Genomic DNA, 27,216 nt, shown 5'->3' with positions numbered 1-27,216 from the left:
AACATTTTCCCCACTGAGACGGTGAATAAATACTGAAGGACTGGACACTTCAGAAGTAAGTGAGACCCTATTCCAGCAGAAACTTCAGGACAAACTCTTGCTTGTTCTTGACAGATTAAAACAGATTAAGATCCTGTCAGAGATGGAGAGGAACAATAATCATGTGACTTCACTGCAAGATTAAAACTACTATAATATTCATCCTCATTCTTATTACTGTCATCATTATAATAATCTTCATCGCTGTCCTGAATGTTGTCATCACCAATTGATTTCCTTCCTTAGGTTCCCTCTGCTCTATTTTATTTCTTAGATGTTTTTAGTCAACACATGTTGGCATGGGTAGAATTCCTTAAATAAAAAAATAAAAAAACAATGTCAAGCTTTGTTACTCATGAATAATTTAATCATTCTATTAATTTAAATGAAGCCAGAGATGGCTGACACATACCTGAACTGTTGCAGCAGAAAAAAGCAGAGTCCAAATACTTCTGGAGACATCTTTGAACGCTTATTTCTGATGTGACAAATCTGAACTAGGTAATTAAGCATACAGGTAGTATTTATTCCAGATAAATGTGGAATAGGACTGTTGACATTACCTCAGTCTAATAAATCTGATGGTGTTAGAAGTCACAAGTTGACATCACTTCTGTTTCATCTGTGGCGGTGACAAATGCTGGACGTATAGTGTGTTTCTGGCGGATTTAGTGATGACCCAACATCGTTACATATTACATTTAGATTCAAATGTTAAATAAAATAATAAAAAAAAGTTAATAAAAATGTATTAAAATAACATTGTATCATACTTTGACATTTAAAAATAATTTTTGCATTCTATGTAATCGAATATATAGGGATATAATGATTTTATTGTCCAAGTAAAGGCAATTATAAACTAGGCATTCACACACTCGTTAATTTTGCAGACACGCCCCCACGCCCTTGTTGACACGTACAGTAATAGCCTACCATACTGTGAAATATATATGACAAGCGTACAAAATGTATCAATATTACAACAAGTTGGATTTCTTAGAGCATAAACCTTTGTCATGTTCAAGACTTGCCGTTTATAACACTGTGTGAACTTGACGACGACTATGATTTGCACTTGCCGATAAAACTCGTTAAATACTTTAACTTACCTTAAAAATGCGGCGTTATTGTCAAATATGTAAGAACTGTGATGGACTTACTTTAATCAAATAGGTGCAGAACTTGTATTTCGAAGCTACAACGCCATATTCGACACATCTATACTTATATTCAGCTGACTGAGGTGAATTCCTTCAAGTCTCGCGCGTCTGTTGCCAGAGCGCGCACGTCGTCAGCGTCAGTCTTGCGACAACACGAGGCCTGCTGCATGAAGCCGGTTTCAGTTTGCTAATCAGGTAAATTGAGATTAGTTTAAACAAACTCTGTTTTTTGGGGGGCTCAAGAAGCGTGTTTATCGCCATGGTAACTTAGGCTACATGGCTAACGTCCTCTGCAGCAGCTTTTTTTTTTTTTTTTTTTCTGGGTTAGAGATAGTAAACCAAAACTGGACCAATCAACTGTTAGAGCAAATAGACATATCTGATGCAATAAAGTCACTCCCCCTGTATCTCTTGCTCCAAATTGAAGCAGTTTATAGTGAAAAGAAAAACAAAATTGCCTGCCTTTTGCTGCTAGTTATTTATTAGGCTATTTATATTATTTATTGTAATTATGTATAATTCAATTAATATATTCATATAATTATTACATTAGCGATTAATATTAAACTTTATATATATATATATATATATATATATATATATATATATATATATATATATATATATATATGCATAAATTCAAGCTTTAATATATTAATATTTTAAACTGATTAAGCTTGGGTGTGTTCTTTTGAGTTCTTTGTGAACCTATAAATAATTTAAAGGTTGGGAACCACTGTGTTAGAGCAAACTGACATATCTGATGCAATAAAGCCACTCCCCTCTGAATCTTTCCAAATTAAAGCAGTTTATAGTAAAAAGAAAAGAAAAAAGTTAGAGACAAAATCGCCCGCCTTTTGCTGCTAGCTGTTTATTAGGCTATTTATATTATATTTATTGTAATTATATATAATTCAATTAATATATTCATATTATTATTACATTAAATAGCTATTAATATTAAACTTTGTATTTAAATATATATATATATATATATAATATGCATAAATTCAAGCTTTAATATATTAATATTTTAAACTGATTAAGCTTGTGTGTGTTCTTTTGAGCTCTTTGTGAACCTATAAATTATTTAAATTCAGTTGATTCATATGCATTGATAGTCACATATTTTCTTTCAGCTGCCTTTCCAAACTCGCTTCAGCAGCAGTGTTTATTCCTGCCTTGTAAATGTAAATGCATTTATGCTGCCTTCATGTGCTATCGGAATTATCATAAATGCGAGTTTCCTAGTTAAAAATTGGACATGGACACCTCCCAAGTTCCCGAAATGGGCGGATCACAAACTTTAAATATAGCGGAGGGGAGAATGATTGCTGCTGTGACTGGTTTTCTTTATTAGTTTTTTCTTCCACATCCGCCACATCAGTGGTTCCCAACCTTTTTTCCAGGAGACCCCTATTTTAACATTCAAAATCCTTAACGCCTTAAGTTATGTTTTTAATAAATGCAACAACAGCTCAAACATTATAATAATAGCATTAACAACTACGGCCAGATTTGACTTGCAATATAATGTTATCTTGTATTACATGTTCAAATAAACTATTGACCAAAATATTTTATAAAATGATAAACCTAATATTCCTTTAAACTGTTTTAAAGAAACAGAGAGTCAAAATGATTATTTAATTAGCTCAATTAATAATTCTAGATACCTTATTATCCGAATTAGAATCAGAATTGTTTTAGAATGGACATTAGCTTATTTTCCATTAACTTTACTTACTTCTTAATTTACAACAGCACATAAAAATGTGGTCTGAGTTTCACAAACAAAAACCGCAGACAGGCTGAATGAAAATGTAAATCCATTCTCTGTCAGTAGGTGGTGCTTTTGTAACAGCAGAAATAGAGCTGTTTCCCCGGTAACCCCATAAACAAAGCAGAGCTGCGCTTATAAACACTACGCCTTACACAGAGGGACGATGGAAAGAAAATGCTATCAAAACTATTCTCAAGACCGTCAGTTCCCTTCAGAGATACATTCATAGAATTCATTCATACTTTAATTCATATAACTTCCCTCAGAACTCAGTTGTAAAACCTCTCACTTCTTTCCGCCTTTTTTTTTCAAATGAAACCTTCACTGCATGACGTATCTGTGTGAGTGCTTACTTTGCTTAATACTGGACAGTATTTACCGCAAGTTTTTCAAATTCTGGCAATCAAATACGGTTTTAATGATGCTTAAAATATTAAACTGTAATACTAACCATCGAAACTGTTTCCTCACAAACCCTCAAACTACAGTGAGCTTGGCGACCCCTCGTAAATCTTTAGTGACCCTAGTGGGGGTCGCGACCCCCAGGTTGGGAAACACTGCGCTACATCACCTTGTCTTGTCGTTAAAGTAGTGCATATTTACATATATGAATAATAATTGTGTATTGTATGTATTATACACAGCGAAAATAGCCTGTATTTGACCGAAATTCTAGATTCGGAATGAATCTGACTATAGATAGCGTGGTGAATATTTATATGGTTGTCAATTAATAGGATTACTCTGAAACTAATAGGACTTACTCTGAAACTAGTTTGTTCAAAACTAGTTCAAAACTTGTTTTTAGTAGACAAAAAAACAGTATGGTGTGTCTCAGTCAGCTCCCTATGATGATCATGGACTCGGACATTTTAAGGGTTGTCTCAATCGCAACATCCTACCAATGCACTGAAAGGTTCGCTCCCTAAAAAGTCCCACAATGCACTGTGAAACCCAGGGAGCATCGATGCTCACTGGGTGCTTCTCACTACTCAAATTGATTCTTCCTCATTTCCCCACTCCTCCGTCCTCCAGCCCATGACCCAGATATTGATCAAAGTTAGCCATCTTGAAGGACATCTTAATTTTCTAATTGCATCGTGAGGAGGCGAGGAACGAGGAGTGAGGCAGGTATAAATTCTCCTCCCCCTTCACATTTTTCACAATCATTTTAATTTAGATTTTCACCTTTGCAGTTTAAATAAACTATATATTTAACATATTTCAACAGTGTAACTTCAACAGCATAAGAGCAGATCCCTTGAGTGCAGCTGATGAAGTTTTGAAATGACGCTTGAGTTATCAAGAATATTCCAATATACAAATAGGTTTTCCTTCGATTCCCCCGTCCTCATTTTGTCCAGCCATAAGTATAGTTTTCACAGACTTCTAAGTTTGTTCTTTTAACCAGGGACATCTAGCTGGTCTTGGTATTGTTTTAGACAATGGTAACTTTGTTTGCTTATGTTGTGTATTTAGGCTTGCTCTAGTCTTGCATCATTTTCCATACCAGAGCAAACTATTTTCTTCCAGTTTTACAGTATATGTCTGCAAATTACAGGCAGAGCAGGACCATCTGATCCACAGCTGTATATAAGGCAATTGTCCACAAGGTACATGCAACAAAAATAGAAGCGAAAGAGCATAGTGTGGAAATATACAGTCTGTATAGTGTTGTAGTTTATTAGATTAAAGGATTAGTTCACTTTAAAATGAAAATGACCCCAAGCTTTACTCACCCTCAAGCCATCCTAGGTGTATATGACTTTCTTCTTTCAGATGAGCACAACTGGAGTTATATTAATAAATATCATCTAAAAGCATCTAAGTTTATAATGGCAGTGAACGGGACCAACGAGTATAAAGCTCAAGAAAGTGCATTCATCCAATGTAAAACGTACTCCACACGGCTCCGGAGGGTTAATAAAGGCCTTCTAAAGAGAAGCAATGTGTTTGCATAAGAAAAATATCCATATTTAACAAGTTATAAAGTAAAATATCTAGCTTCCGCCAGACCACCTTCCGTATTCAACGAAGAAAGTGTAATGCCTCTCACAGTTCAAAACGCTTACGCTACATCCTATGCCTTCCCTTTTCAACTTACGAAAAAAAGCTTAACTGACACAATGTCAATTACATTTTCTTCCAAAGTTGAATACGGAAGCTTCATACTCATTGGTCCCATCCACTGCCATTATAAAGCTTAGATGTGTCAGGATATTTATTAAAGGATTAGTTCACTTTCAAATGAAAATTAGCCCAAGCTTTACTCACCCTCAAGCCATCCTAGGTGTATATGACATCTTCTTTCTTATGAACATAATTGGAGAAATATTAATAAATACCCTGACGCATCCGAGCTTTATAATGGCAGTGAACGGGGTCAATGAGTATGAGCTGAAAGAAGTGCTTCCATCCATATCCATCCATCATAAACGTACTCCACACCGCTCCGGGGGGTTAATAAATGCCTTCTGTAGTGAAGCGATGTGTTTGTGTAAAAGAAATATCCATATTGTTACGAAGTAAAATATCTAGCTTCCGCCAAACCGCCTTCTGCATTCAGCGTACGAAGAATTTGTAAAACTCTTGCAGTTCACAAAGCCTATGCTACGTCCTACGCCTTCCGTATTCAACTTACGTAAAAAGTGTAACTGACGCAACGCCAGTTTACACTTTCTTCGTAAGTTGAATATGGAAGGTAGTCTGGCGGAAGCTAGATATTTTACTTCATAACTTGTTTAAATATGGATATTTGTTTTTACACAACGCTTCAGAAGGCCTTCATTAACCCCCCCCGGAGCCGTGTGGAGTACTTTTCATGATGGATGGATATGGATGGATGCATTTTCTTCAGCTCATACTCATTGGTCCCATTCACTGCCATTGTAAAGCTCGGATGCGTCAGGATATTTATTAATATTTCTCCTATTATGTTCATCAGAAGGAAGAAAGTCATACACCTAGGATGGCTTGAGGGTGAGTAAAGCTTGGGGTAATTTTCATTTGAAAGTGAACTAATCCTTTAATATAACTCAGGTTGTGTTCATCAGAAAGAAGAAAGTCATATACACCTATGATAGCTTGAGGGTAAGTAAAGCTTGGGTAATTTTTATTTTAAAGTGAACTAATCCTTTAAGGCCTGTTTTAAACACTGGCCCTCATTTATAAAACGATCGTACGCCACAAAACTGCATGTACGCTCGTTTCTACACAAAATTTGGCATTTATCAATATGAGCGTGAGCGGTGGCTACGATCAAATCTCACGTCAGGTCTCAGCTCGTGTACGCACGTTTTTGAGTCAGCGGGAACTTAGTAAATCTGGTAAATCAGCATAGTAAATCTGGTGGAGAATTGTTATGAGAACATTTAGTTTATTTTCATGACCAACAATCACTCACTAACCGATTAAACGGCACGATTAAAACGTCAAATTAAAATTAAATTAGAATAGATGAGTGTCTTAAAATGCCACAAATGTTTTTTTTTTCTTTCCAGGGATTTCGCTTTGCATGTGCAAATGGCAACATCAACAGAACATAAGGATTCACACATCATACACCTGCAATGCAGAGAAAAACAGAATAATATACAAGGAATAAAATAATAGGACTATACGAAATATATATATTTCACTGAAATAATTAACAGATTAACAAAACAAAAACTGTGCATCAAGTAGGGCCAGTATAGGCTACACTAATTTGACACGTTGTATTCGTTTTCTTTATTTTATTCAATATTTATCTTTATTTTATTAAATCCAATTGATCGCGCAGGCACCTCACTCACATCAGACGCTACATATCAGTTCTAGTGTTGCTAACTTTACATTTTAGCCATTTATCAGCAAACTATATAGGAGTACTTATAGGAGTATATCTGTACCGGTCAGCGCAATGCGTAACGCCCAACCAAACACATTTTTGCGCATGCGAAGGATGATGTTTTACGTGGATATTGAAACAAGAGTGAAATACAAAGTCTTAGTTTACATAATTAACAGTAGTTCAGCAACCAATAAATGTTACATCGCGAATATGGAAACATTTGGATTCTTCCCGAACGAGAGAGGTAGGCTATGTGAGCCCAATTCAGTTTTGCTTTAAATAAATTCATTTCTGCTTTATAATGAATGCCACTATAGCCTAATTTGTGTTTCGGTTTATAATTTAATATATAATTTTATAGCTACTTATTTTTCATTCTTGTTCTGTTCTGAATAAAATAAATTTTTGTTTTATTTAACGTTATTTTCTTTTTAAATTAATTTTATTGTTTGCAATTACAGGGTTGAGGGGTGTTTTTAAGATAAATTTCTTTTCCTGCGATTACTTACACTTCATGGCCGGGTTACGTTTCTCTGTGTCGTAAACTCTAGGGCGAGGCTTCTAAAATTTGGGGCGTGATATTTAAATGACGACAGTTTTCAGCCGCCACATTTATCAACACCCGTTCATTCGTGCGATGGAATTGGCCGCATACGAAAATTTAATGAATCACACGTGAGCGTTGTCGTAAGCTGATTTTTTCGTTCGGATGTACACTGGTTTCTACGTTCGTTTGATAAATGAGGGCCACTGTGTTGTTGTGACTCGTAAGTTGCACATACTTATTTTGTTACCTATATTAACAATACAGTATTCGCATTGCCCACATGAGCAGCAACATTTTTTTGCCACGTGTCACACACTGAACTCAGCAGAAAATATGTTGAACGTGCACTTTATTCACATTTTTTTTTTTTTTTTTTTTTTTTTTTGCAATGAATGTTATGAACCAACACGTTTTGTTCCATGTCGACTTCTACAGTAGCCTAGTCAACATTTGAAGTGGATCAAAACCTTTCATCAAAGTTGTCCTAAAACCTTCTTCTTAGAACAACTTTGATTAACTTTTTTGATCCACTTCAAATGTTGACTACTATATTTGGAAGTAAATTAGATTTCATCAAAATCAAGTCTGTAATATTTCACTGCTGTCTCCCAGTTACCATTTTATAATTTATGGCAGTTATTAATGGAAATGCTTAATAAAATGTGTTTTCACAATGCGAACTTGTCTTAGCTGTGGTCTTGCATTGATGACATGGACGATGTAAGTATTGTGTATTTAAACTGAAGGGGAAAGAAAACAGCATCAGAGAGAACATCTTGTCCCACTTTGAAGTGTTTGCTACAGTACCTGAGTATTTTTTTTGTGCTGTTCTCTGTTCAAGGTAACCCATCAGAGTGAAACACAAGTTGTTGGCCAAGCCTGCTAAGAAGAGTTTATTTTTTTCAGCATTCAGGTCAAGGATCCCTGAGGCCAATCATATAGCCTCTTTTCTTTAATAAATATCTTTTATATGTCAGTGGTGGATGACTAATTAAAAGTAACAAATAGTAACTAAAAGGTTAACTACTACTAATCTAGCTATTAGCTAGCCATTTCTTGTTGCATTAGTTCAGCTTTTCCATTAACAATCTACTTTCTCCCGAGAAGCAGCGCTGTAGTGTGATGAAGCACTGCATCACTATAAATTTGTAATATCGTATTGCATATGCAAGATGTTGACTGATACATCCTGGAACGAACAACATTTCATAACCATAATTTGAATTTAATTAAAATTTATTCTGTTTATTGAAAAAAGCATATTCTAGATAAGATAAATGTTGTGCTGTGCAGCACTGAAACCTTACAGAAGACACATCTGCAGTGGTATTTAGCATGAAAAGTATTTAATAAACACTGTTTATTATTATTAAAGAAGCATACACAGGAGTTTGTTCTAGAAAAGTTCAACAGTCAAAAAAGATTGAACAAGCTTTATTTGACAACAAGAAAATAACCAGCCAGCATTATGTCACGAACTCTGATTTCTGTGTAAATATCCAATTTAAATACAACCATGTGATTTTTATTTTTTTTTTTTTTTGGAAATTGGAATCAGATTGTAAATCTCACCTCCTCATACTGATTAATTGAACTTGTTAGTGTAAGCTCTAGCATATGTGCATTTGGTTTTTCTGTGGTGTTTTTGCTGTCTGCAAACATCTTTACATTTAAACGATGTCCATCTGAAGGTAACGGTACTTCCGTTCGTCACAGAAACGTTTTGTTGAACCTCATGTGGTCATACAGATCTGAATCTGTTTGATTACTGATCTGTAATTTGAAACGGATATCATTAAACTACTAGTTTTCTCCACTGAGTTGCTCATTTAATTTTTTTATTTTTATTTCAGCAGTAACATTATACATTGTTGTTTGCTCCCTGTGAATAGATTTATGACTGATTATGATTTTAAGAAGTTTATTTTGCTTAATCGCAGATTGCTCTCAGCAGTGGGCGGGACTTACAAGCAGTAATCCAATTGGCTGAAAATGTGATTAATATCCGAAAGCCTGTTGCCAATTTGCAATCCACCTGAGGACCAGCGTGAGCACAAGGAGAAGTCTTCTTTGAGTTTTGTAAGTTATTATTTTTAAATGAATATTTAAAAAAAAAACATTTAAGTAACCTTTAGATGCTCTTACGCTTGAACTTTTTTTTTAAGTCTGTTTTCACATAAACACTGAATGACACGTTCTGTTTAATAACATAAAAATGCAGTTTTGTTTATCTGTATGTGGTTGCAACAGTGTTTTAAGTTATTTTATAAAAAAAAAACTTCACTGATTGTTTAAGAAACATAAGTCGTTATGCTTTTGAATTTTAAAGTATATCCATTTGATATGTATTATACCTTACAGCTCCCTCTGTCACCTGAAATGTATAAATTGCAGCAGTGTCCTCATGACTGATCATTTAATTTCACCTAATATTAATTAACTTAAAAAGGAGGGTGTCTAGAAAATAGATGTGTACATGCAATAACTTGCCCCATAGACATCCATTGGAATGTATATGTTAACTTATTGTTTTGGATATTTCATATAAAGGGGTGACTTTATTGTATTGTGGAACTTGACTGATGTCTTACAGATGCTATTGCATTTAACCTGGAATATTCAATTAGTTTGATTGCTCAAATTAGGAAAGCGTGAATTTGTTTCCTGTCATACAGTATAAAATTATTCTATTAACATTTAATCATGCATGTTAATTTCTGTCTGAGCCTTCCTACAGGAAGAAGTTATTAGTGAAATGTGAAGTGTTTCTGATTGTCTTGCTGTGTGTTTGTAGATGATCTCTGGGTCAGAGCTGCTGGAGGTCATGAGGAGGTGGCAGGAGAAGCAGCCACAGCAGTCTCTTATTCCACTGACCTTTTTTCTGGAGTCAGTGGAGCGCACTCCGTTCGCTGCCATAATGTTCCTTTGACAAGAACTCTTGGACGTGTCTGATAATGGTACCAGCTCATACCCGTTCTCTGGGATTAAAGGTTACAACAGGTCATTTCTGTTTGAGTGCATGTTTGAAAATGGAGTTATTTACAAACAGTTTGTGTGCACAATAAAAGGCTACATGTGACATTTGTGTGCTGTTCATGATTTCCAGCTGATCTCAGCTCTCCAAACATCAATACATGCTGTTGCATACAATTGCTAGTTCAAATGAGGTGTGGGCTTGTCTCTCATTCACTGGCCCACATCTTTAGTAATATATATAATTTTTTATTTTATTTTTTTCTTTGGGCAAGCTGTGACCTGTTTGTAATTTCATGATTGCCAAGCTAAATCAATTAAGTTTTCCTCATTTGAAATTCAGCAGTTCACATGAATGTCTATAATGTGATGCAGCTGTAGTCTGTTTTTTTTTCAGCATGGATCATCTCAAGGGAAACACCCTTCAAATGCTGGTTTGAGGGTGTGTTTCCCCCAGAGGAAGGCAGGTAGCATCTGAGATTTCCATTGGCTGTTATCAGGGGAGGAGCTGGATTGAATCCTGGTGCAGCGCTGATTCTCTGGTCAAAAAAAAAAAAAAAAAAAAAAAAAAGCCCCACCCAAACTATCGACTTAGCCTGTGTCTGGAAATTTTTATAAGTCGATTTTGAAAATTTTGACTTCTGCTCCATAACCGCTGCTGGATATTGTCTCGGAAGTCCCAGGGGGAGCGGTCTGGATCTTAACTCCCCCCTTTGTGTCTAGCCTTCTCTCGTCCTTCCAGTCGTGATCTGATCCGCTCATTTTCGCAGCTTGTCACAGCTCACGACCGGACAACCGTCACGCAACCGTGCTTCGGTGACCAGGCTGGGGCTTGAACCCAGGTCCTTCCGTTCAGGGAGGACATGCTCAGACCGTTGAGCTACTGGCACATTCACATTAATTACTCTTTTTTTTGGATTCTTGTCCTTTTTTTTTCACTGAAAAACCAGTGAAACTAAACAAACTTTCTACCTCCACGGAGGGATTTGAACCAGGATTTCCCACATCAAGGGCTGACGTTCAGACCGCTGCACCACTGGTCCTTTCACGCTCCCAGCTTTTTTTGTTTTGGGATTTTTGTCTTTTTTTTCCATTGAAAAACCAGTGAAATTAAACAATTTTTCCACCTCGAGAGGGATTTGAACCAGGAATTCCCACATCAAGGGCTGACGTTCAGACCGCTGCGCCACTGGTCCTTTCACGCTCCCAGCTTTTTTTGTTTTGGGATTTTTGTCTTTTTTTTCCATTGAAAAACCAGTGAAATTAAACAATTTTTCCACCTCGAGAGGGATTTGAACCAGGACTTCCCACATCAAAGGCTGACGTTCAGACCGCTGCGCCACTAGTCCTTTCACGCTCCCAGCTTTTTTTGTTTTGGGATTTTTGTCTTTTTTTCCATTGGAAAAACCAGTAAAATTAAACAATTTTTCCACCTCGAGAGGGATTTGAACCAGGACTTCCCACATCAAAGGCTGACGTTCAGACCGCTGCGCCACTGGTCCTTTCACGCTCCCAGCTTTTTTTGTTTTGGGATTCTTGTCCTTTTTTTCCATTGAAAAACCAGTGAAATTAAACAATTTTTCCACCTCGAGAGGGATTTGAACCAGGAATTCCCACATCAAGGGCTGACGTTCAGACCGCTGCGCCACTGGTCCTTTCATGCTCCCAGCTTTTTTTGTTTTGGGATTTTTGTCTTTTTTTTCCATTGAAAAACCAGTGAAATTAAACAATTTTTCCACCTCGAGAGGGATTTGAACCAGGACTTCCCACATCAAAGGCTGACGTTCAGACCGCTGCGCCACTAGTCCTTTCACGCTCCCAGCTTTTTTTGTTTTGGGATTTTTGTCTTTTTTTCCATTGGAAAAACCAGTAAAATTAAACAATTTTTCCACCTCGAGAGGGATTTGAACCAGGACTTCCCACATCAAAGGCTGACGTTCAGACCGCTGCGCCACTGGTCCTTTCACGCTCCCAGCTTTTTTTGTTTTGGGATTCTTGTCCTTTTTTTCCATTGAAAAACCAGTGAAATTAAACAATTTTTCCACCTCGAGAGGGATTTGAACCAGGAATTCCCACATCAAGGGCTGACGTTCAGACCGCTGCGCCACTGGTTCTTTCACGCTCCCAGCTTTTTTTGTTTTGGGATTTTTGTCTTTTTTTCCATTGGAAAAACCAGTAAAATTAAACAATTTTTCCACCTCGAGAGGGATTTGAACCAGGACTTCCCACATCAAAGGCTGACGTTCAGACCGCTGTGCCACTGGTCCTTTCACGCTCCCAGCTTTTTTTGTTTTGGGATTCTTGTCCTTTTTTTCCATTGAAAAACCAGTGAAATTAAACAATTTTTCCACCTCGAGAGGGATTTGAACCAGGATTTCCCACATCAAGGGCTGACGTTCAGACCGCTGCGCCACTGGTTCTTTCACGCTCCCAGCTTTTTTTGTTTTGGGATTTTTGTCTTTTTTTTTTCCATTGAAAAACCAGTGAAATTAAACAATTTTCCCACCTCGAGAGGGATTTGAACCAGGACTTCCCACATCAAAGGCTGACGTTCAGACCGCTGCGCCACTAGTCCTTTCACGCTCCCAGCTTTTTTTGTTTTGGGATTTTTGTCTTTTTTTCCATTGAAAAACCAGTGAAATTAAACAATTTTTCCACCTCGAGAGGGATTTGAACCAGGACTTCCCACATCAAAGGCTGACGTTCAGACCGCTGCGCCACTGGTCCTTTCACGCTCCCAACTTTTTTTGTTTTGGGATTTTTGTCTTTTTTTCCATTGAAAAACCAGTGAAATTAAACAATTTTTCCACCTCAAGAGGGATTTGAACCAGGACTTCCCACATCAAAGGCTGACGTTCAGACCGCTGCGCCACTGATCCTTTCACGCTCCCAACTTTTTTTGTTTTGGGATTTTTGTCTTTTTTTCCATTGAAAAACCAGTGAAATTAAACAATTTTTCCACCTCGAGAGGGATTTGAACCAGGATTTCCCACATCAAGGGCTGACGTTCAGACCGCTGCGCCACTGGTCCTTTCACGCTCCCAACTTTTTTTGTTTTGGGATTTTTGTCTTTTTTTCCATTGAAAAACCAGTGAAATTAAACAATTTTTCCACCTCGAGAGGGATTTGAACCAGGAATTCCCACATCAAGGGCTGACGTTCAGACCGCTGCGCCACTGGTCCTTTCACGCTCCCAGCTTTTTTTGTTTTGGGATTCTTGTCCTTTTTTTCCATTGAAAAACCAGTGAAATTAAACAATTTTTCCACCTCGAGAGGGATTTGAACCAGGATTTCCCACATCAAGGGCTGACGTTCAGACCGCTGCGCCACTGGTTCTTTCACGCTCCCAGCTTTTTTTGTTTTGGGATTTTTGTCTTTTTTTTTTCCATTGAAAAACCAGTGAAATTAAACAATTTTCCCACCTCGAGAGGGATTTGAACCAGGACTTCCCACATCAAAGGCTGACGTTCAGACCGCTGCGCCACTAGTCCTTTCACGCTCCCAGCTTCTTTTGTTTTGGGATTTTTGTCTTTTTTTCCATTGAAAAACCAGTGAAATTAAACAATTTTTCCACCTCGAGAGGGATTTGAACCAGGACTTCCCACATCAAAGGCTGACGTTCAGACCGCTGCGCCACTGGTCCTTTCACGCTCCCAACTTTTTTTGTTTTGGGATTTTTGTCTTTTTTTCCATTGAAAAACCAGTGAAATTAAACAATTTTTCCACCTCAAGAGGGATTTGAACCAGGACTTCCCACATCAAAGGCTGACGTTCAGACCGCTGCGCCACTGATCCTTTCACGCTCCCAACTTTTTTTGTTTTGGGATTTTTGTCTTTTTTTCCATTGAAAAACCAGTGAAATTAAACAATTTTTCCACCTCGAGAGGGATTTGAACCAGGATTTCCCACATCAAGGGCTGACGTTCAGACCGCTGCGCCACTGGTCCTTTCACGCTCCCAACTTTTTTTGTTTTGGGATTTTTGTCTTTTTTTCCATTGAAAAACCAGTGAAATTAAACAATTTTTCCACCTCGAGAGGGATTTGAACCAGGACTTCCCACATCAAAGGCTGACGTTCAGACCGCTGCGCCACTGGTCCTTTCACGCTCCCAACTTTTTTTGTTTTGGGATTTTTGTCTTTTTTTCCATTGAAAAACCAGTGAAATTAAACAATTTTTCCACCTCAAGAGGGATTTGAACCAGGACTTCCCACATCAAAGGCTGACGTTCAGACCGCTGCGCCACTGATCCTTTCACGCTCCCAACTTTTTTTGTTTTGGGATTTTTGTCTTTTTTTCCATTGAAAAACCAGTGAAATTAAACAATTTTTCCACCTCGAGAGGGATTTGAACCAGGATTTCCCACATCAAGGGCTGACGTTCAGACCGCTGCGCCACTGGTCCTTTCACGCTCCCAACTTTTTTTGTTTTGGGATTTTTGTCTTTTTTTTCCATTGAAAAAACAGTGAAATTAAACAATTTTTCCACCTCGAGAGGGATTTGAACCAGGATTTCCCACAACAAGGGCTGACGTTCAGACCGCTGCGCCACTAGTCCGTTCTCGCTCCCAGCTTTTTTTGTTTTGGGGTTTTTGTCTTTTTTTTTTTCATTGAAAAACCAGTGACACTAAACAAACTTCCTACCTCAAGAGAGGGATTTGAACCAGGAATTCCCACGTCAAGGGCTGATGTCCAGACCGCTGCAACACTTATCCGTTGCAGCTCTCTGCTCCTTTTTTTTTTTTTTTTTTTTTGTATTTTTGTCTGTTTTTTTCATTGTAAAAACAGTGAAACTAAACAATTTTTCACCTCAAGAGAGAGATTTGAACCAGGACTTCCCACATCAAGGGCTGATGTTCAGACCACTGCACTACTAGTCCGCTCTCACTCCCAGCTCTTTTTTTTGGATTTTTGTCTGTTTTTTTTCATTGAAAAAACAGTGAAACTAAACAATTTTTCTACCTCAAGAGAGGGATTCGAACCAGGCCTTCCTACATCAAGGGTTGACGTTCAGACCACTGCACCACTGGCCCTTTCACACTTATAGCCTTTTTTTGGGATTTTTTCTCCTTTTTTCCAATGAAAAACCAGTGAAACTTTTTTTTTTTTTTGGGGGGTGTCTTTTCTATTCATTCAAAAACCAGTGAAACAAATCTAATTTTCCACATCAAGAGAGAGATTAGAATCAGGATCACCCACGTCAATAACTGATGTTCAGACCGCTGCGCCCCTGGCACTTATGCACTTCTCATTGTTTTGAGTTTTGTCTGATTTATTCAATCAAAAACAAAGTAAAAATGTTTAAGAGTGAGATTCAAACCAGGGGTCTTGACATGAAGGACTGACACCCAGACCACTGGTCTTTCTTTTATCATGGGTGTTTTTTGTAGACTTAGATTGTCTTAAACCCACAAAACTTTGCAAACACAGAAAACAATCACAGCTGACTGAAAGCATCATGCGATCTTGTTCAGTCAACTAGTTAGTCTCTGTAACAAGCAAACATCCTCAAACTCCTCAGTCTCGTGAACTCCTGACCGAACTTCTTCTCATCTGCTCTGAAACTCATGATGTTTGATGAGTCTTAAAGCTCATTTATTTATCCAGGATAAATCACATTCAACTGTTTTCTGACCCGTGTCATGATCGTCAGTTTTGTTGGTGTTTGCTGCTGTAGATCTTACAGCTCATTCTCATCAAGTAACTATTTAAAGTCTCATTTGAGCTGATTTATTCAAGAATTAAAAAAAAAAAAAAAAAAAACACCAGAAGATCCCATGAGCTCAGAGACACTTTATTTACTAGATGATATATTTGAGTTCCACATCTTTAACAGTAACATGCAAGATCTTATGGATATGAAAACAGCAAATAAATGGTCATTTCTTTCTGACACCATTTATGATCATGTCATCTTTATTTAAAACTCAGATTCCTTCACTAAGTTTGGGACTTAGTGACATTTATCAATTCTCAAAGATAAAATAGTGATAAAATTCTGTTTAATTGTATAACGTGGGACATATAAAGTATATTTCAAACTGCATTTTTGTCAAATATTCATCTGGTATAATATAGTGTGCTATCTGTCAGTATAATGTGACATATTTCTGAATGAAACAAACAATTTATTGAGGGAAAAAAAGGATTTTATTTTTGCACTCAAAATAAAACCTATTATGATTTCATGTTGACTTTAACACTGCAGTAGTTAGAAAAACAGGAGCAGATTCTGAAAGACTAATTTATAACCATCCAATCACACAGAAGAACCAGTGTCACCTGATGATCTGTCACACTGTGACACATGAACTAAAGCAATACAAACATTTCAGGTGGAAATAATCATAATAAACTCTGTCAAGTGGCACTGATGACACATTCCAAACACCCGGCTTACAGTATTTAAAAGCACCAAGCATCCATTTTAAATGATCAGACATACATAATGACCATCTTATGCAGTCACACTGAAATAGAAAAGTGAAATATCACAGATGTTTTGGTTCTGGTGTGAAGTTATACCAGATATTGACGAGTGACATCCAGTTAGACTCCAGAACTCGAGGCTTTTCAGTCCGTGACAGAGTTTGATTTTAAGAACTCAAATGCTGTAAATCTAAACAGGAGATGTTCCTCAAGCTCCACTGAGCGTCAAAACATCATACTCCCTGTCCTCTTTTGAGCAGAGGTCAGAAAAGCCGTTTCTTTAGCAAATCTCCCAGGATAGGGCAGTGAATCCAGTCAAACGACTCCTGTAACAATGAAGAAAGAGATCTGAGTATTCATAGGCCACTGTGGACATTAAATCAGAGGTGGAGTTTGTAATTTTCTTCTTAGTAGACGACATGAGCATCATGTCAAAGCTCTTCACACTCACCAGGCTCCATCAGAAAGATGCATCTTCATGTCTGAAATGAGACAAAGAAGAGGTGTGTTCAAGTCAATTGTCTACAAACTGCATTTATAATGTACAGTTGAATAAACAAATCTGAGCATAGGTTCATGTTGAACTCTCTCTAGATACGCTATTATCATCTGCCAGGTTTCATCATATTTGTCTAATAAGGTGATGATACACAGGGCAACTTGGGCACTTTCCGATTGAGAATGGGCAAAAAAAATTGATCTAAAGTATCCAGTATTGCCCATTCTCAACGGGAAAGTGCCCAAGTGACATTGCTCGGCAAAATTGCTCAAAAAGTTGCCCTGTGTATCATAACCTATACAACATCTTGTGGAATATCTGGCTCCAGAGAGTTCAGGAAGATCTTTGGGAAGCATCTGGACTGATTTGCTGAAATGTTGAAGAAAATGTTTCCATTTAATGAGAAAAACAGATAAAGGACATGGGAGAAAGTGGTTTTGTGGGTCAGTTGGAAACTGATGCACATTTTTTTCTGAAAATCCTCCAGAAAACTCCTTGAAACACAAAGTCTGACACAAACTCACATTAGTGTCTGATTCTCCAACATGAGGAGAACGTAACAGCTGGACATTCACACCTGGACAGAGGAAGACAGGCAGTATCTGAGACTTCCTTTTGGGATGATTTTCTTGAGATTTCCTCCAGAAGATCTTCTGGATCTTAGGATGGGGTGAGGAGAGGAGAGGACACACGGACCAGATCCATAGGATTGACTTACATTTCTTCATCTACCTCTTGGCTGTCCTTGGGTTTCTGTGACAACAGAAAGCTGCACTCGAAACAACACATCTGCGACTATGTTCTGAAGAACATTTAACGGTGCTGCATGCATTTTATCATCCACCAGGTAAAAATAAGTCTGATCATCAAACCTCCTCAACTTGACTGTCCCTGCACATCCCAACTTCCAAAACTTCAGAACTTCAAAGCACAAGAAGTGCTCTTTTTCCACATAACTATTTTCTTTATTATCTAAATCAAGGATTAATGACTTTGGTTGGGTTCCATAAAACAGAAAGTGGGTTTGGGACTTATTCTTCAGGGAGACTAACCTTGGCCTGGCCAAATTGAGCATATTCCAAACCTTGATGAATTTCAAAAGAAAATAATCTGGCAGAGACATAATAAAGGGAGCTGAGAAAGTTCCCAAACCATTAAAAGAAAACTAATGGCGTAAGCAACATAATAGCGTGCCAAAAGATCCATAATTCCTTTTTTGATAAATCATTAAACAATATTAAGGACTTTGCAAAATTAACTATACAATCATGAATCTCCTTATGAAAATGCCAGTTATATATCAAATTTCACACTTGTGTTGCACAATTTAATATTTTTGGCTATGCTGTTTTAGGAAAATACCTTGGTCTTACCTTGGACTTTTGGAGATAAAACAAACATTTTACTTGTAGTGCATTTCCATTGTTGACTTCTTTATTTTACATTTATATCTTTCAAAAAGAACCGATGTAAAACCTGATCTCGCACTGTTTAACACTGTCCAGTGCGGTTTTGTTCATAAAACAAATGAATTTAACTCAATTTCTAAATGCGGGTGTGAGTCCTGAAAACTTAAAGACAATCTATTCTAAATTAGTCCATAACTACTAGCTTTACTGTCATCCATGTTATTCTAAACGCTCACAAAACTCATTTTCAGAACATATGAATCTAAAAACGACAGTCTCTCACTTCCGGCTAAATAGACCGAGGCAAAACCTTGAAGTGACGACCAATCAAATGCTTTCTGGAACGAGAACGTCCCGCCCACTACAATTATAAACACCACCTGCATCCGACTAAAGTCGATTCTGAAATCGCCCATTTGTTCACTCGTTTGCTATTCCTACATAATGAGTAAGTGTGCACTATATAGGGAATACGGAGCGATTTCAGGCTCGGTTTATGCTAATTATGCTTTCCATTGTGACGAATATGACGCGAACCTCCGCGACGCAGTGCAGCTTCTCTCAATAACGCGGGATAAACCATAACGCTTATCCGTCCAATTAGTGGAACTTAAACACATTGATAACCAATAACGTATTCTGCTACTGTATAAACTATGATAAGTTACATGTTTTTTTCCCCCACCATTTACATTAAATAGCAACAAAAACATGACAATTTTTCACAAACCAGGGTGCCATTTCCTATTTGTGTTTTAAATGTTCAAAATGGGTAAAATAGTGCTTCAGTGCAGAATGTGACACATCGGAATGGAACATTGCAGGGCTAGATGTTTGAATAAGGACACACTGAGGATGTTATTAATATTTGACTAGGGCAGCATGTTTATGCAAATATTTCCAAAAGAGAATGAAAGCAGGCTCTGAGCTATAAAGTATCAGGAGAGTTATTACTAACACATGCAGGACTTCACATTTTGCAAATGAAAACTGTAGTTTCTTTTCAAAAGCACTTAAAAGTCAAAAGCTGAATATTTTCTCTCTGCCGTTTTTCCTTCAACGTCTGTGAACTCTTCACTCATAAAAATCGTGTTTGCAGTGCATTTTGCTTTATGTATTTTTATATAACATTACATTTTCAGAAAAATGTTTTTAACACATTTTTAAAAAAAAAAATGCATAGGTCTGCTTTAAGTGTAACAGAGAAACAGTAAGAACAGTCCTTTTGTGAATTGACACGTAAACATGAGAAAACTTTTAAAAATGTATTTGTTTATTTGTGTTACACCTGGTGTAAATCTTATCAATCAATAGCCCATGTGTTATCAGACTCAATTTGCCTCTCTGTTCCTTCCCATCCTAAAATTATGACATGATTTGAATAAGTCTGCCATTTCCTTGAGCGCAGCATACAAACAACCTGCTCAACAGGTAAGAACGATCTTTTCTTTCTCTGTTTTATGACCACATTTTATTACTTACCAAGTAAATTATACTAACATATTGTTTTGTATAAGCAAAGTATCTGATAGCATTGCCTGTTATTGTTTGTTTGAATTGATTGTACTGTTTGTATGTCATACAAGAAGTCTTAAGCCTTAGTATTAATAACAGAGAATCATAATAAATAATTATTGAGCCAATTTTGATTTCTTGCTTTCTCTTATATTTTTCTGTTTTCTATTTCCTTGAATCACTCCAACTCCTCGTTGAATCAACTGACCAAATGACAAGCATTTTTCATCAGGCTGCATGAATGAGATTGAGACCATTCGATAAAATATAAGATTCTGGTTTAAAATTACCATGATATTTCTGTCTCTCCTACTTCTTCTCTGGGGTGAGTATTTAATCCGGTCTATACCATATTTTGAGCAGAGAGAAAAATATTTGTTCCTCTCACACCACATGTTTATGCATGTTAAAAATGCAGTATATTAAGTGGTTTTCCTTATTATTTTATTAAGACTTCATTTGCAAATCAAAATAAGGTCGTAGACGAGCACTAGTCTATATATCATTTTTCAAGTCAAAGTGGCACGTGAATGTTTTTGAATGATATGAATGCTCCTCCAGTTAAGATGTGAACAGTATTTCACTAAAAAACTGAACATCTCTTCTCAGGTGTTCCCCTTTCAAAAGCTTCAGGCCGACTAAGAAGTTTCCATTTGATCAATGAGCAACAAATGAGTATAAATCAAGCACGAAAAATTTGCAGAAGTAACTACACTGACCTTGTCACAATCTATGATAATGACGAGAATTTGGAGTTAGTTAATATTCTCAAGAATAGTAGTTTGAGTGATGGTTGGATTGGTGCCAGCAGCTGTAAATGGTCAAATGATGATCCGGTCACATTCACCAACCTCAGCAGCAATTTTACTGAAGAAAATTGCTGTGGTGCCATAAACACTAATGGAGAATGGGAGTGTTTCAATTGTAGTTCAACAGAAATCTACTTCATGTGTTATGATCGAGGTAATTGTCATGATCCCAGCCTGTCTTCCTCATGTCTTGCCTGGACTTTTATGTTATTTCCTGATCTGTGCCATGTTTTGTAGTCCTTTGTAGTTTTTCTTGTTGATTAGTTCCTGGTTGTTTCCAAGTGTGTCTTGTTTGCCAATCACCCCTTAGGACAGGGGTCTCCAAACTTGGTCCTGGAGGGCCACTGTCCTGCAGAGTTTAGCTCCAACCCCAATTAAACACACCTGAACCAGCTAATCAAGGTCTAATTAGGCATACTAGAAACTCCCAGGCAGGTGTGTTGAGGCAAGTTGGAGCTAAAGGCTGAATCCCAAATGGCACCCTAAACCCTCATGGTATTCCTCTGAGTCCGCATTTTCGTGATGTAATGCTGCTTTGACTGCTGGGTAAAGTCCTCTGCGTAGCTCGCAAACTTGCGCATCGAAGGTGGCCGCAAAGGGGGCGCTTGCGAGCACCCTTCTGAAACCTAAAATGATGAATGGGACACCCTACGGTCTCGTGGACTTAACGGACACGCGGCAGCCATTTTAAGTCCACAAGACCCGAAAGTGCATAGAAGTGTGCCATTTGGGATTCAACTCTGCAGTACAGTGGCTCTCCAGGACCAAGTTTGGAGCCCCAAGCTTAGGGCTTTTCACACTGCGCTTAACCCCGGGTTATCATCGTTTTATACTGCTTTTTACCAGTGGTTATGAAACCCTGCTCTGGAGCCAAACTTGTACAGTGTAAAACGATGCAGTGTTAGAATGTTACAGCTAGACGCTTAGCAACAGACGACCAATCGCGTACTCATATTTGCCTGCTTTGGACAGTCATGGAAACACTGTGCATTGTATATAAACCGTATATTCAGTGTTTGAGAGGAAAAATGTCAAGTGCTAACAGAAAGCGCGACAATTTGAGTGAAGAAGAGAGCATTTCATTCTTACCTTTATAGTCTGATATGTCCATTTAGTATAAACTCGATAGTGCAGTCTGCAATTCGAGGATGCGCAATGCTTGAGCTATGTAAACAGGTCATGTGCTGCGTTTATCCAATCAATGACACTGATACCGCAAATATGCAAATATGAACGTTAACCCAGGGTTTAGGAATGTACAGTGTGAAACGTCAGCTTATGAATAATGAGGATTAATTGTTTAAAGTTAGTTCACCAAAAAATTAATTACTCACCCTTGTGTCATTCCAAACCTGTAAGAACTTTGGTCATCTTTGGAACACAAATTAAGATATTTTTGATGAAATCCAGGAGGTTTTTTTTTTTATCCCCCATAGAAAGCAATGTAATTACCATCATTCAAGGTCCAGAAAAGTAGTAAAGACATCGTTAAAATAGTCCACATGACTACAGTGGTTCAACCTTAATGTTATGAAGTGACGAGAATACTTTTTGTGCACAAAAACAAAATAAAAATGACTTTATTCAACAATTTCGTCTCTCCCCTGTCAGTCTTCCACGCAGTTGACGCAGTTCAGCGCTTCCGGGTTCTACGTCTGATTGCCGACTCATTATTGTCCGGCTCCTGCGTCAGCATCACACGCATGCGCACGCAATACTGAGCCGACGTTCGGGTGTTAAAACGGAAGCGCTGAACTGCGTCAACTGCGTAGAAGACTGACAGAGGAGAGACGAAATTGTTGAAGTCATATTTATTTTGTGTTTGCGCACAATTCTCGTCGCTTCATAAAATTAAGGTTGAACCACTGTAGTCACGTTGACTATTTTATCAATGTCTTTACTACTTTTCTGGACATTGAATGTGGTAATTATGTTGCTTTCTATGAGAGGAAAAAAAAAACTCATTAACTTTTAAAACGTTCATCAAAAATATCTTAATTTGTGTTCTGAAGATGAACGAAGGTCTTACAAGTGTGGAACGACATGAGAGTGAATTAATGACAGAAATTTCATTTTTTGGGTGAACTAACCCTTTATCCCTGGGTAAATTATGAGTAGTGTGAAAAGTTAACCAGGGATTACATTTAACCAGGGTTTAGAATGACCCAGGGTTAACTATTTCAAATGTGAAAAGCCCTCCTCTCTATAAATACCCCAGTGTTTCTCATGTTCTTTGTGTGTGCTTGTTGTCTGTTTTGTTTGCCTTCCTTGCCCATGACTGGATTTATAAGTTTTGCCTGGATTTACTTTTATCATGTTTGTTTGTTTTGTTTGAATAAATGTTTGCTGCATCTGGATCCTAATCTCATTCCTCTGAAACAGTCACCATTACAGAACACCAGACCACTAATGGATCCTGCAGTAACGGATCCTGCATTAATGGATCCTGCAGTAACGGATCCTGCATTAATGGATCCTGCTGTAACGGATCCTGCATTAATGGATCCTGCAGTAACGAATCCTGCATTAATGGATCCTGCAGTAACGGATCCTGCATTAATGGATCCTGCAGTAACGAATCCTGCATTAATGGATCCTGCAGTAACGGATCCTGCATTAATGGATCCTGCAGTAACGGATCCTGCAGTAATGAATTCTTCAGTAATGGATCCTGCATTAATGGTTCCTGCAGTAACGGATCCTGCATTAATGGATCCTGCATTAATGGATCCTGCATTAATGGATCCAGCAGTAATGAATCCTTCAGTAATGGATCCCTCAGTAAGTATAACGCGTCTCCATTACAGTAATGATCCTTGAGCTATTTATATTATATAAATATCTAAGTATTGTGAGTAAAATTATCTACTCTTGTATTCTTACAGATTACAGGCAGCAATCATACAAATACAGTTTAATCCGTGAAAACAAAACCTGGCTTGACGCTTGGCTGTACTGCAGAAAGAATCACATTAATTTAGTCACTATCAGAAATTATGAGGAAAATGAACGAGTGAAGGAAGCAGGAAATGGGAGTAACTCTTTCTGGATCGACCTCCAATATAATACCACTGTTGATTGGCTTGATGGTGGACATTCTAATTACACACAGATAAATAAATCTAAAGGATGTTTTACATTTCTCTCAATGCATGGATTTTGGGTGAAAAGTAACGGGAATGGCTGTTCTGCTCTTTGCTACAGTAAGTTGAGAAAATATTCTATGCTATTTCCAAGTCTACCATATGCTTCAATGAATCAAAATATTTTTATTATTATAATTATTTTCTTCAGAAAGCTACATTTATGTGAGTTCTGTTAAAAAGTCCTGGGAGGATGCTCTGATTTACTGCAACAGACACTATTCTGGACTCCTGCGCATCGAGTCTGAGAGTGATCAGAAAGAAATACAGCGAGAGCTAAGAAGAAAGAATATCTCCGAGCCGGTGTGGGTGGGGCTTAGACAGAGTCGACTTTTCGGATTCTGGATGTGGTCCAATGGGCTTCATGTGGGACACTGGACCAACTGGAAAGTAGGAAGTCAAACAGAACATCTGATTTCCCAACACTGCGTTGCCACAGAAGAGGTGGACGGTGAATACAAATGGTCTGATAAAGACTGTAGATCAGAATTTACTTTCTTATGTGAGATGAAGTAATATATGCCTTTGTGTTCAACAGTAATCAACTGTATCTTCATGTCTTGTATAATAAAGCTCTCAGTTAGTAGCTAGTAGCTGCTTGGTAATGCTATCCTTAGTGTTCCTGTTGCCTTTTTGATTTTTATGTGTATCATTTTGTAAACCTTTATGTCTCATACTAAAAATGAATATTAAACGTCGTTCATGAATGCACATCAGAGATGTTCACGAGTCTTTTATCTGGAGTCCGAGTCAAGTCTGGAGTCTTTTGTCACGAGTCCGAGTCGAGTCTCGAGTCATTAAAAAAAAAAAAAATCTCATACTCAAATCCTATTTTTTATCCTAGTTGTATTATATAGACAAAAAAACTTTTATTTTGTTTGAAATTAAGGTCCTATGATTTAAAGGATAATGTAAATCCAGCTTGTTACTTTATAATCCATTACAACTTACAAAACAATCGTCCTGGCAACATGAGTAGTCATTTTCAATACATTCGCTAAGTGGACGCAAGATGGCGCCAGTGAGTCATGGTTTGTTATACTGCAGTTTGTTATACAGCTTCGTTGTTATTGACGACAGTCATTATCAGAAAATATCAAACCTCAGAATGTTTAAGAATGTCAATAGAAACTCTACACATGCTGATTGCGATACGTTAAAATGTTAGCTTTAAAGGGTTAGTTCACCCAAAAATGAAAATAATGTCATTTATTACTCACCCTCATGTCGTTCCACACTCTTAAGACCTTTGTTCATCTTCGGAACACAAATTAAGATATTTTTGATTAAATCCGATGGCTCAGTGAGGCCTGCATTCAAAGCAATGACATTTCCTCTCTCAAGATCCATAAAGGTACTAAAAACATATTTAAGACAGTTCATGTGAGTTCAGTGGTTCTACCTTAATATTATAAAGTGACGAGAATATTTTTGTGCGCCAAAAAAACATAATAACGACTTTTCAACAATATAGTAATGAGCCGATTTCAAAACACAGCATTGGAGCTTTACGAATCGAATCAGTGACTCGGAGCGCCAAAGTCATGTGATTTCAGCAGTTTAGCTGTTTGATAGGAGATCCGAATCACTGATTCGATTCGTAAAGCTCCGAAGCAGTGTTTTGAAATCGGCCCATTACTATATTGTTGAAAAGTTGTTATTTTGTTTTTTTTGGCGCACAAAAATATTCTCGTCACTTTATAATATTAAGGTAGAACCACTGAACTCGCATGAACTGTCTTAAATATGTTTTTAGTACCTTTATGGATCTTGAGAGAGGAAATGTCATTGCTTTGAATGGAGGCCTCACTGAGCCATCGGATTTAATCAAAAATATCTTAATTTGTGTTCCAAAGATGAACGAAGGCCTTATGGGTGTGGAACGGCATGAGGGTGAGTAATAAATGACATTATTTTCATTTTTGGGTGAACCCTTTAAGTAATAAATGGATTAACATCTCTTTCTATCTCTCTCTTATGGACACACATTAAGAAAGATAAAAGCTGCATATAATACAAAAAGATTGATAAAACGTAGTGCTAGGTTTAAAGGCTAGATTTTTTTTCTTTTTTTTTCCCTTCTTCTTCATATTTTAACAGGCTGGCAATCCAAATGAGCCATGCAGCTACACCACAGTATAATAGCTAGCTGTGTGAGTTAATGTGACTAACCTTTGTGGATGCGATGTCACATAAAATTTGATGATTTTGTTCCGGTGTCTTTAATTTCCCACATTCTGTGCATCTAGCCGATCTGACATGTTAATAAACCCAAATAAAAAAACATGGCACAGTGGCTCCCGTCATGTTTCATGGGACTATTATGACATTTCGGAGTTTACGCGCAATACACAGACATACGTAATCAAATTATATTACAAGAGTTCGAGCTACCACAAGATATAGGGAAATATATCTGACGCAGATATTATAAAACCATTCAAATACAACAAAAGATCTTTATTTATTATATCAGTAGTAAAAGACTTGAGTCGTTTTTAAAATATTCACGAGTCTTTTGTGTCGAGTCGAGTCACGTCTGAAGTCTATTAAAATGCGACTCGAGTGCAACTTGAGTCGAGTCACTAACTCGAGTGCCCATCTCTGATGCACATTATATCATTGAGTCCTTTTACTGATAATATTGTGTTTATAGCATTTGTACTTGGCAAGTAACAATAAAGAACTGTATGGTAAATTAATACATTGGCTATTTATGACTCGGTAAATGTATTCCTGTAAGGGTTTGGATTTCTAAAATACAATTAGAAAATGGTCGAAGAAACTTATTTGTAGGCTTGGAAATCATAAATGTGATTTTAACACTTTTTTTTTTTTTCTCCATGGATTGAAATGTGTTGACTGCATCTAAAACATAACACATACCCATTTATGTATGAACAGGTTTAGAGACTTGCAAATGCTTATAAATACTTAAAGTTCAGTTAATAGTTTCATTTTAATAGTATTTCTAATAAATGAGATGCTTTTACATATTTTGACATTGATTTTTAAACGCTGTTCAGAACATTGCACTGTAAAATCGTCTTTCTTATATCATATTTGTTGAGTTTTGA

General features: G+C 37.2%; 1 protein-coding gene and 2 long non-coding RNA genes across 3 annotated transcripts; 2 read left to right on the top strand and 1 right to left on the bottom strand.

The window, feature by feature from the left end:
- Positions 1-1,303: 1,303 nt before the first annotated feature.
- Positions 1,304-10,443, top strand: LOC127511524 (uncharacterized). The gene is made up of 3 exons (XR_007930051.1): positions 1,304-1,397; positions 9,305-9,443; positions 10,159-10,443. It is a non-coding gene; the product is annotated as an uncharacterized LOC127511524 (long non-coding RNA).
- Positions 10,444-14,931: 4,488 nt separating this feature from the next.
- Positions 14,932-18,778, bottom strand: LOC127511525 (uncharacterized). Its single transcript, XR_007930052.1, has 4 exons — positions 18,637-18,778; positions 17,841-18,016; positions 17,216-17,246; positions 14,932-17,090 (listed from the first exon to the last, which is right to left on the bottom strand). It is a non-coding gene; the product is annotated as an uncharacterized LOC127511525 (long non-coding RNA).
- Positions 18,779-20,063: 1,285 nt separating this feature from the next.
- LOC127511521 (uncharacterized) lies at positions 20,064-24,850 on the top strand. Its single transcript, XM_051892365.1, has 6 exons — positions 20,064-20,103; positions 20,407-20,512; positions 20,797-21,150; positions 23,379-23,777; positions 23,882-24,199; positions 24,291-24,850. Exons 2-6 carry the CDS (start codon positions 20,479-20,481, stop codon positions 24,653-24,655), a joined length of 1,470 nt encoding a protein of 489 aa, XP_051748325.1. The 5' UTR covers positions 20,064-20,103; positions 20,407-20,478; the 3' UTR covers positions 24,656-24,850.
- The last annotated feature ends 2,366 nt before the right edge of the window (positions 24,851-27,216 follow it).

This window comes from Ctenopharyngodon idella, chromosome 4 (assembly GCF_019924925.1).
Source record: "Ctenopharyngodon idella isolate HZGC_01 chromosome 4, HZGC01, whole genome shotgun sequence".
Classification (NCBI taxonomy): Eukaryota; Metazoa; Chordata; class Actinopteri; order Cypriniformes; family Xenocyprididae; genus Ctenopharyngodon; species Ctenopharyngodon idella.
This window is presented reverse-complemented; position numbering and strand designations above follow the sequence as displayed.

What these genes read in the sequence shown, in the direction of transcription:
- LOC127511521 (XM_051892365.1), top strand. Translation starts at nt 20,479, where the DNA reads ATGATATTTCTGTCTCTCCTACTTCTTCTCTGGG. An exon ending in CTTCATGTGTTATGATCGAG is followed by an intron (nt 21,151 to 23,378) that starts GTAATTGTCATG and finishes CCTCTGAAACAG; the next exon opens with TCACCATTACAGAACACCAG. An exon ending in CTGTTCTGCTCTTTGCTACA is followed by an intron (nt 24,200 to 24,290) that starts GTAAGTTGAGAA and finishes TATTTTCTTCAG; the next exon opens with AAAGCTACATTTATGTGAGT.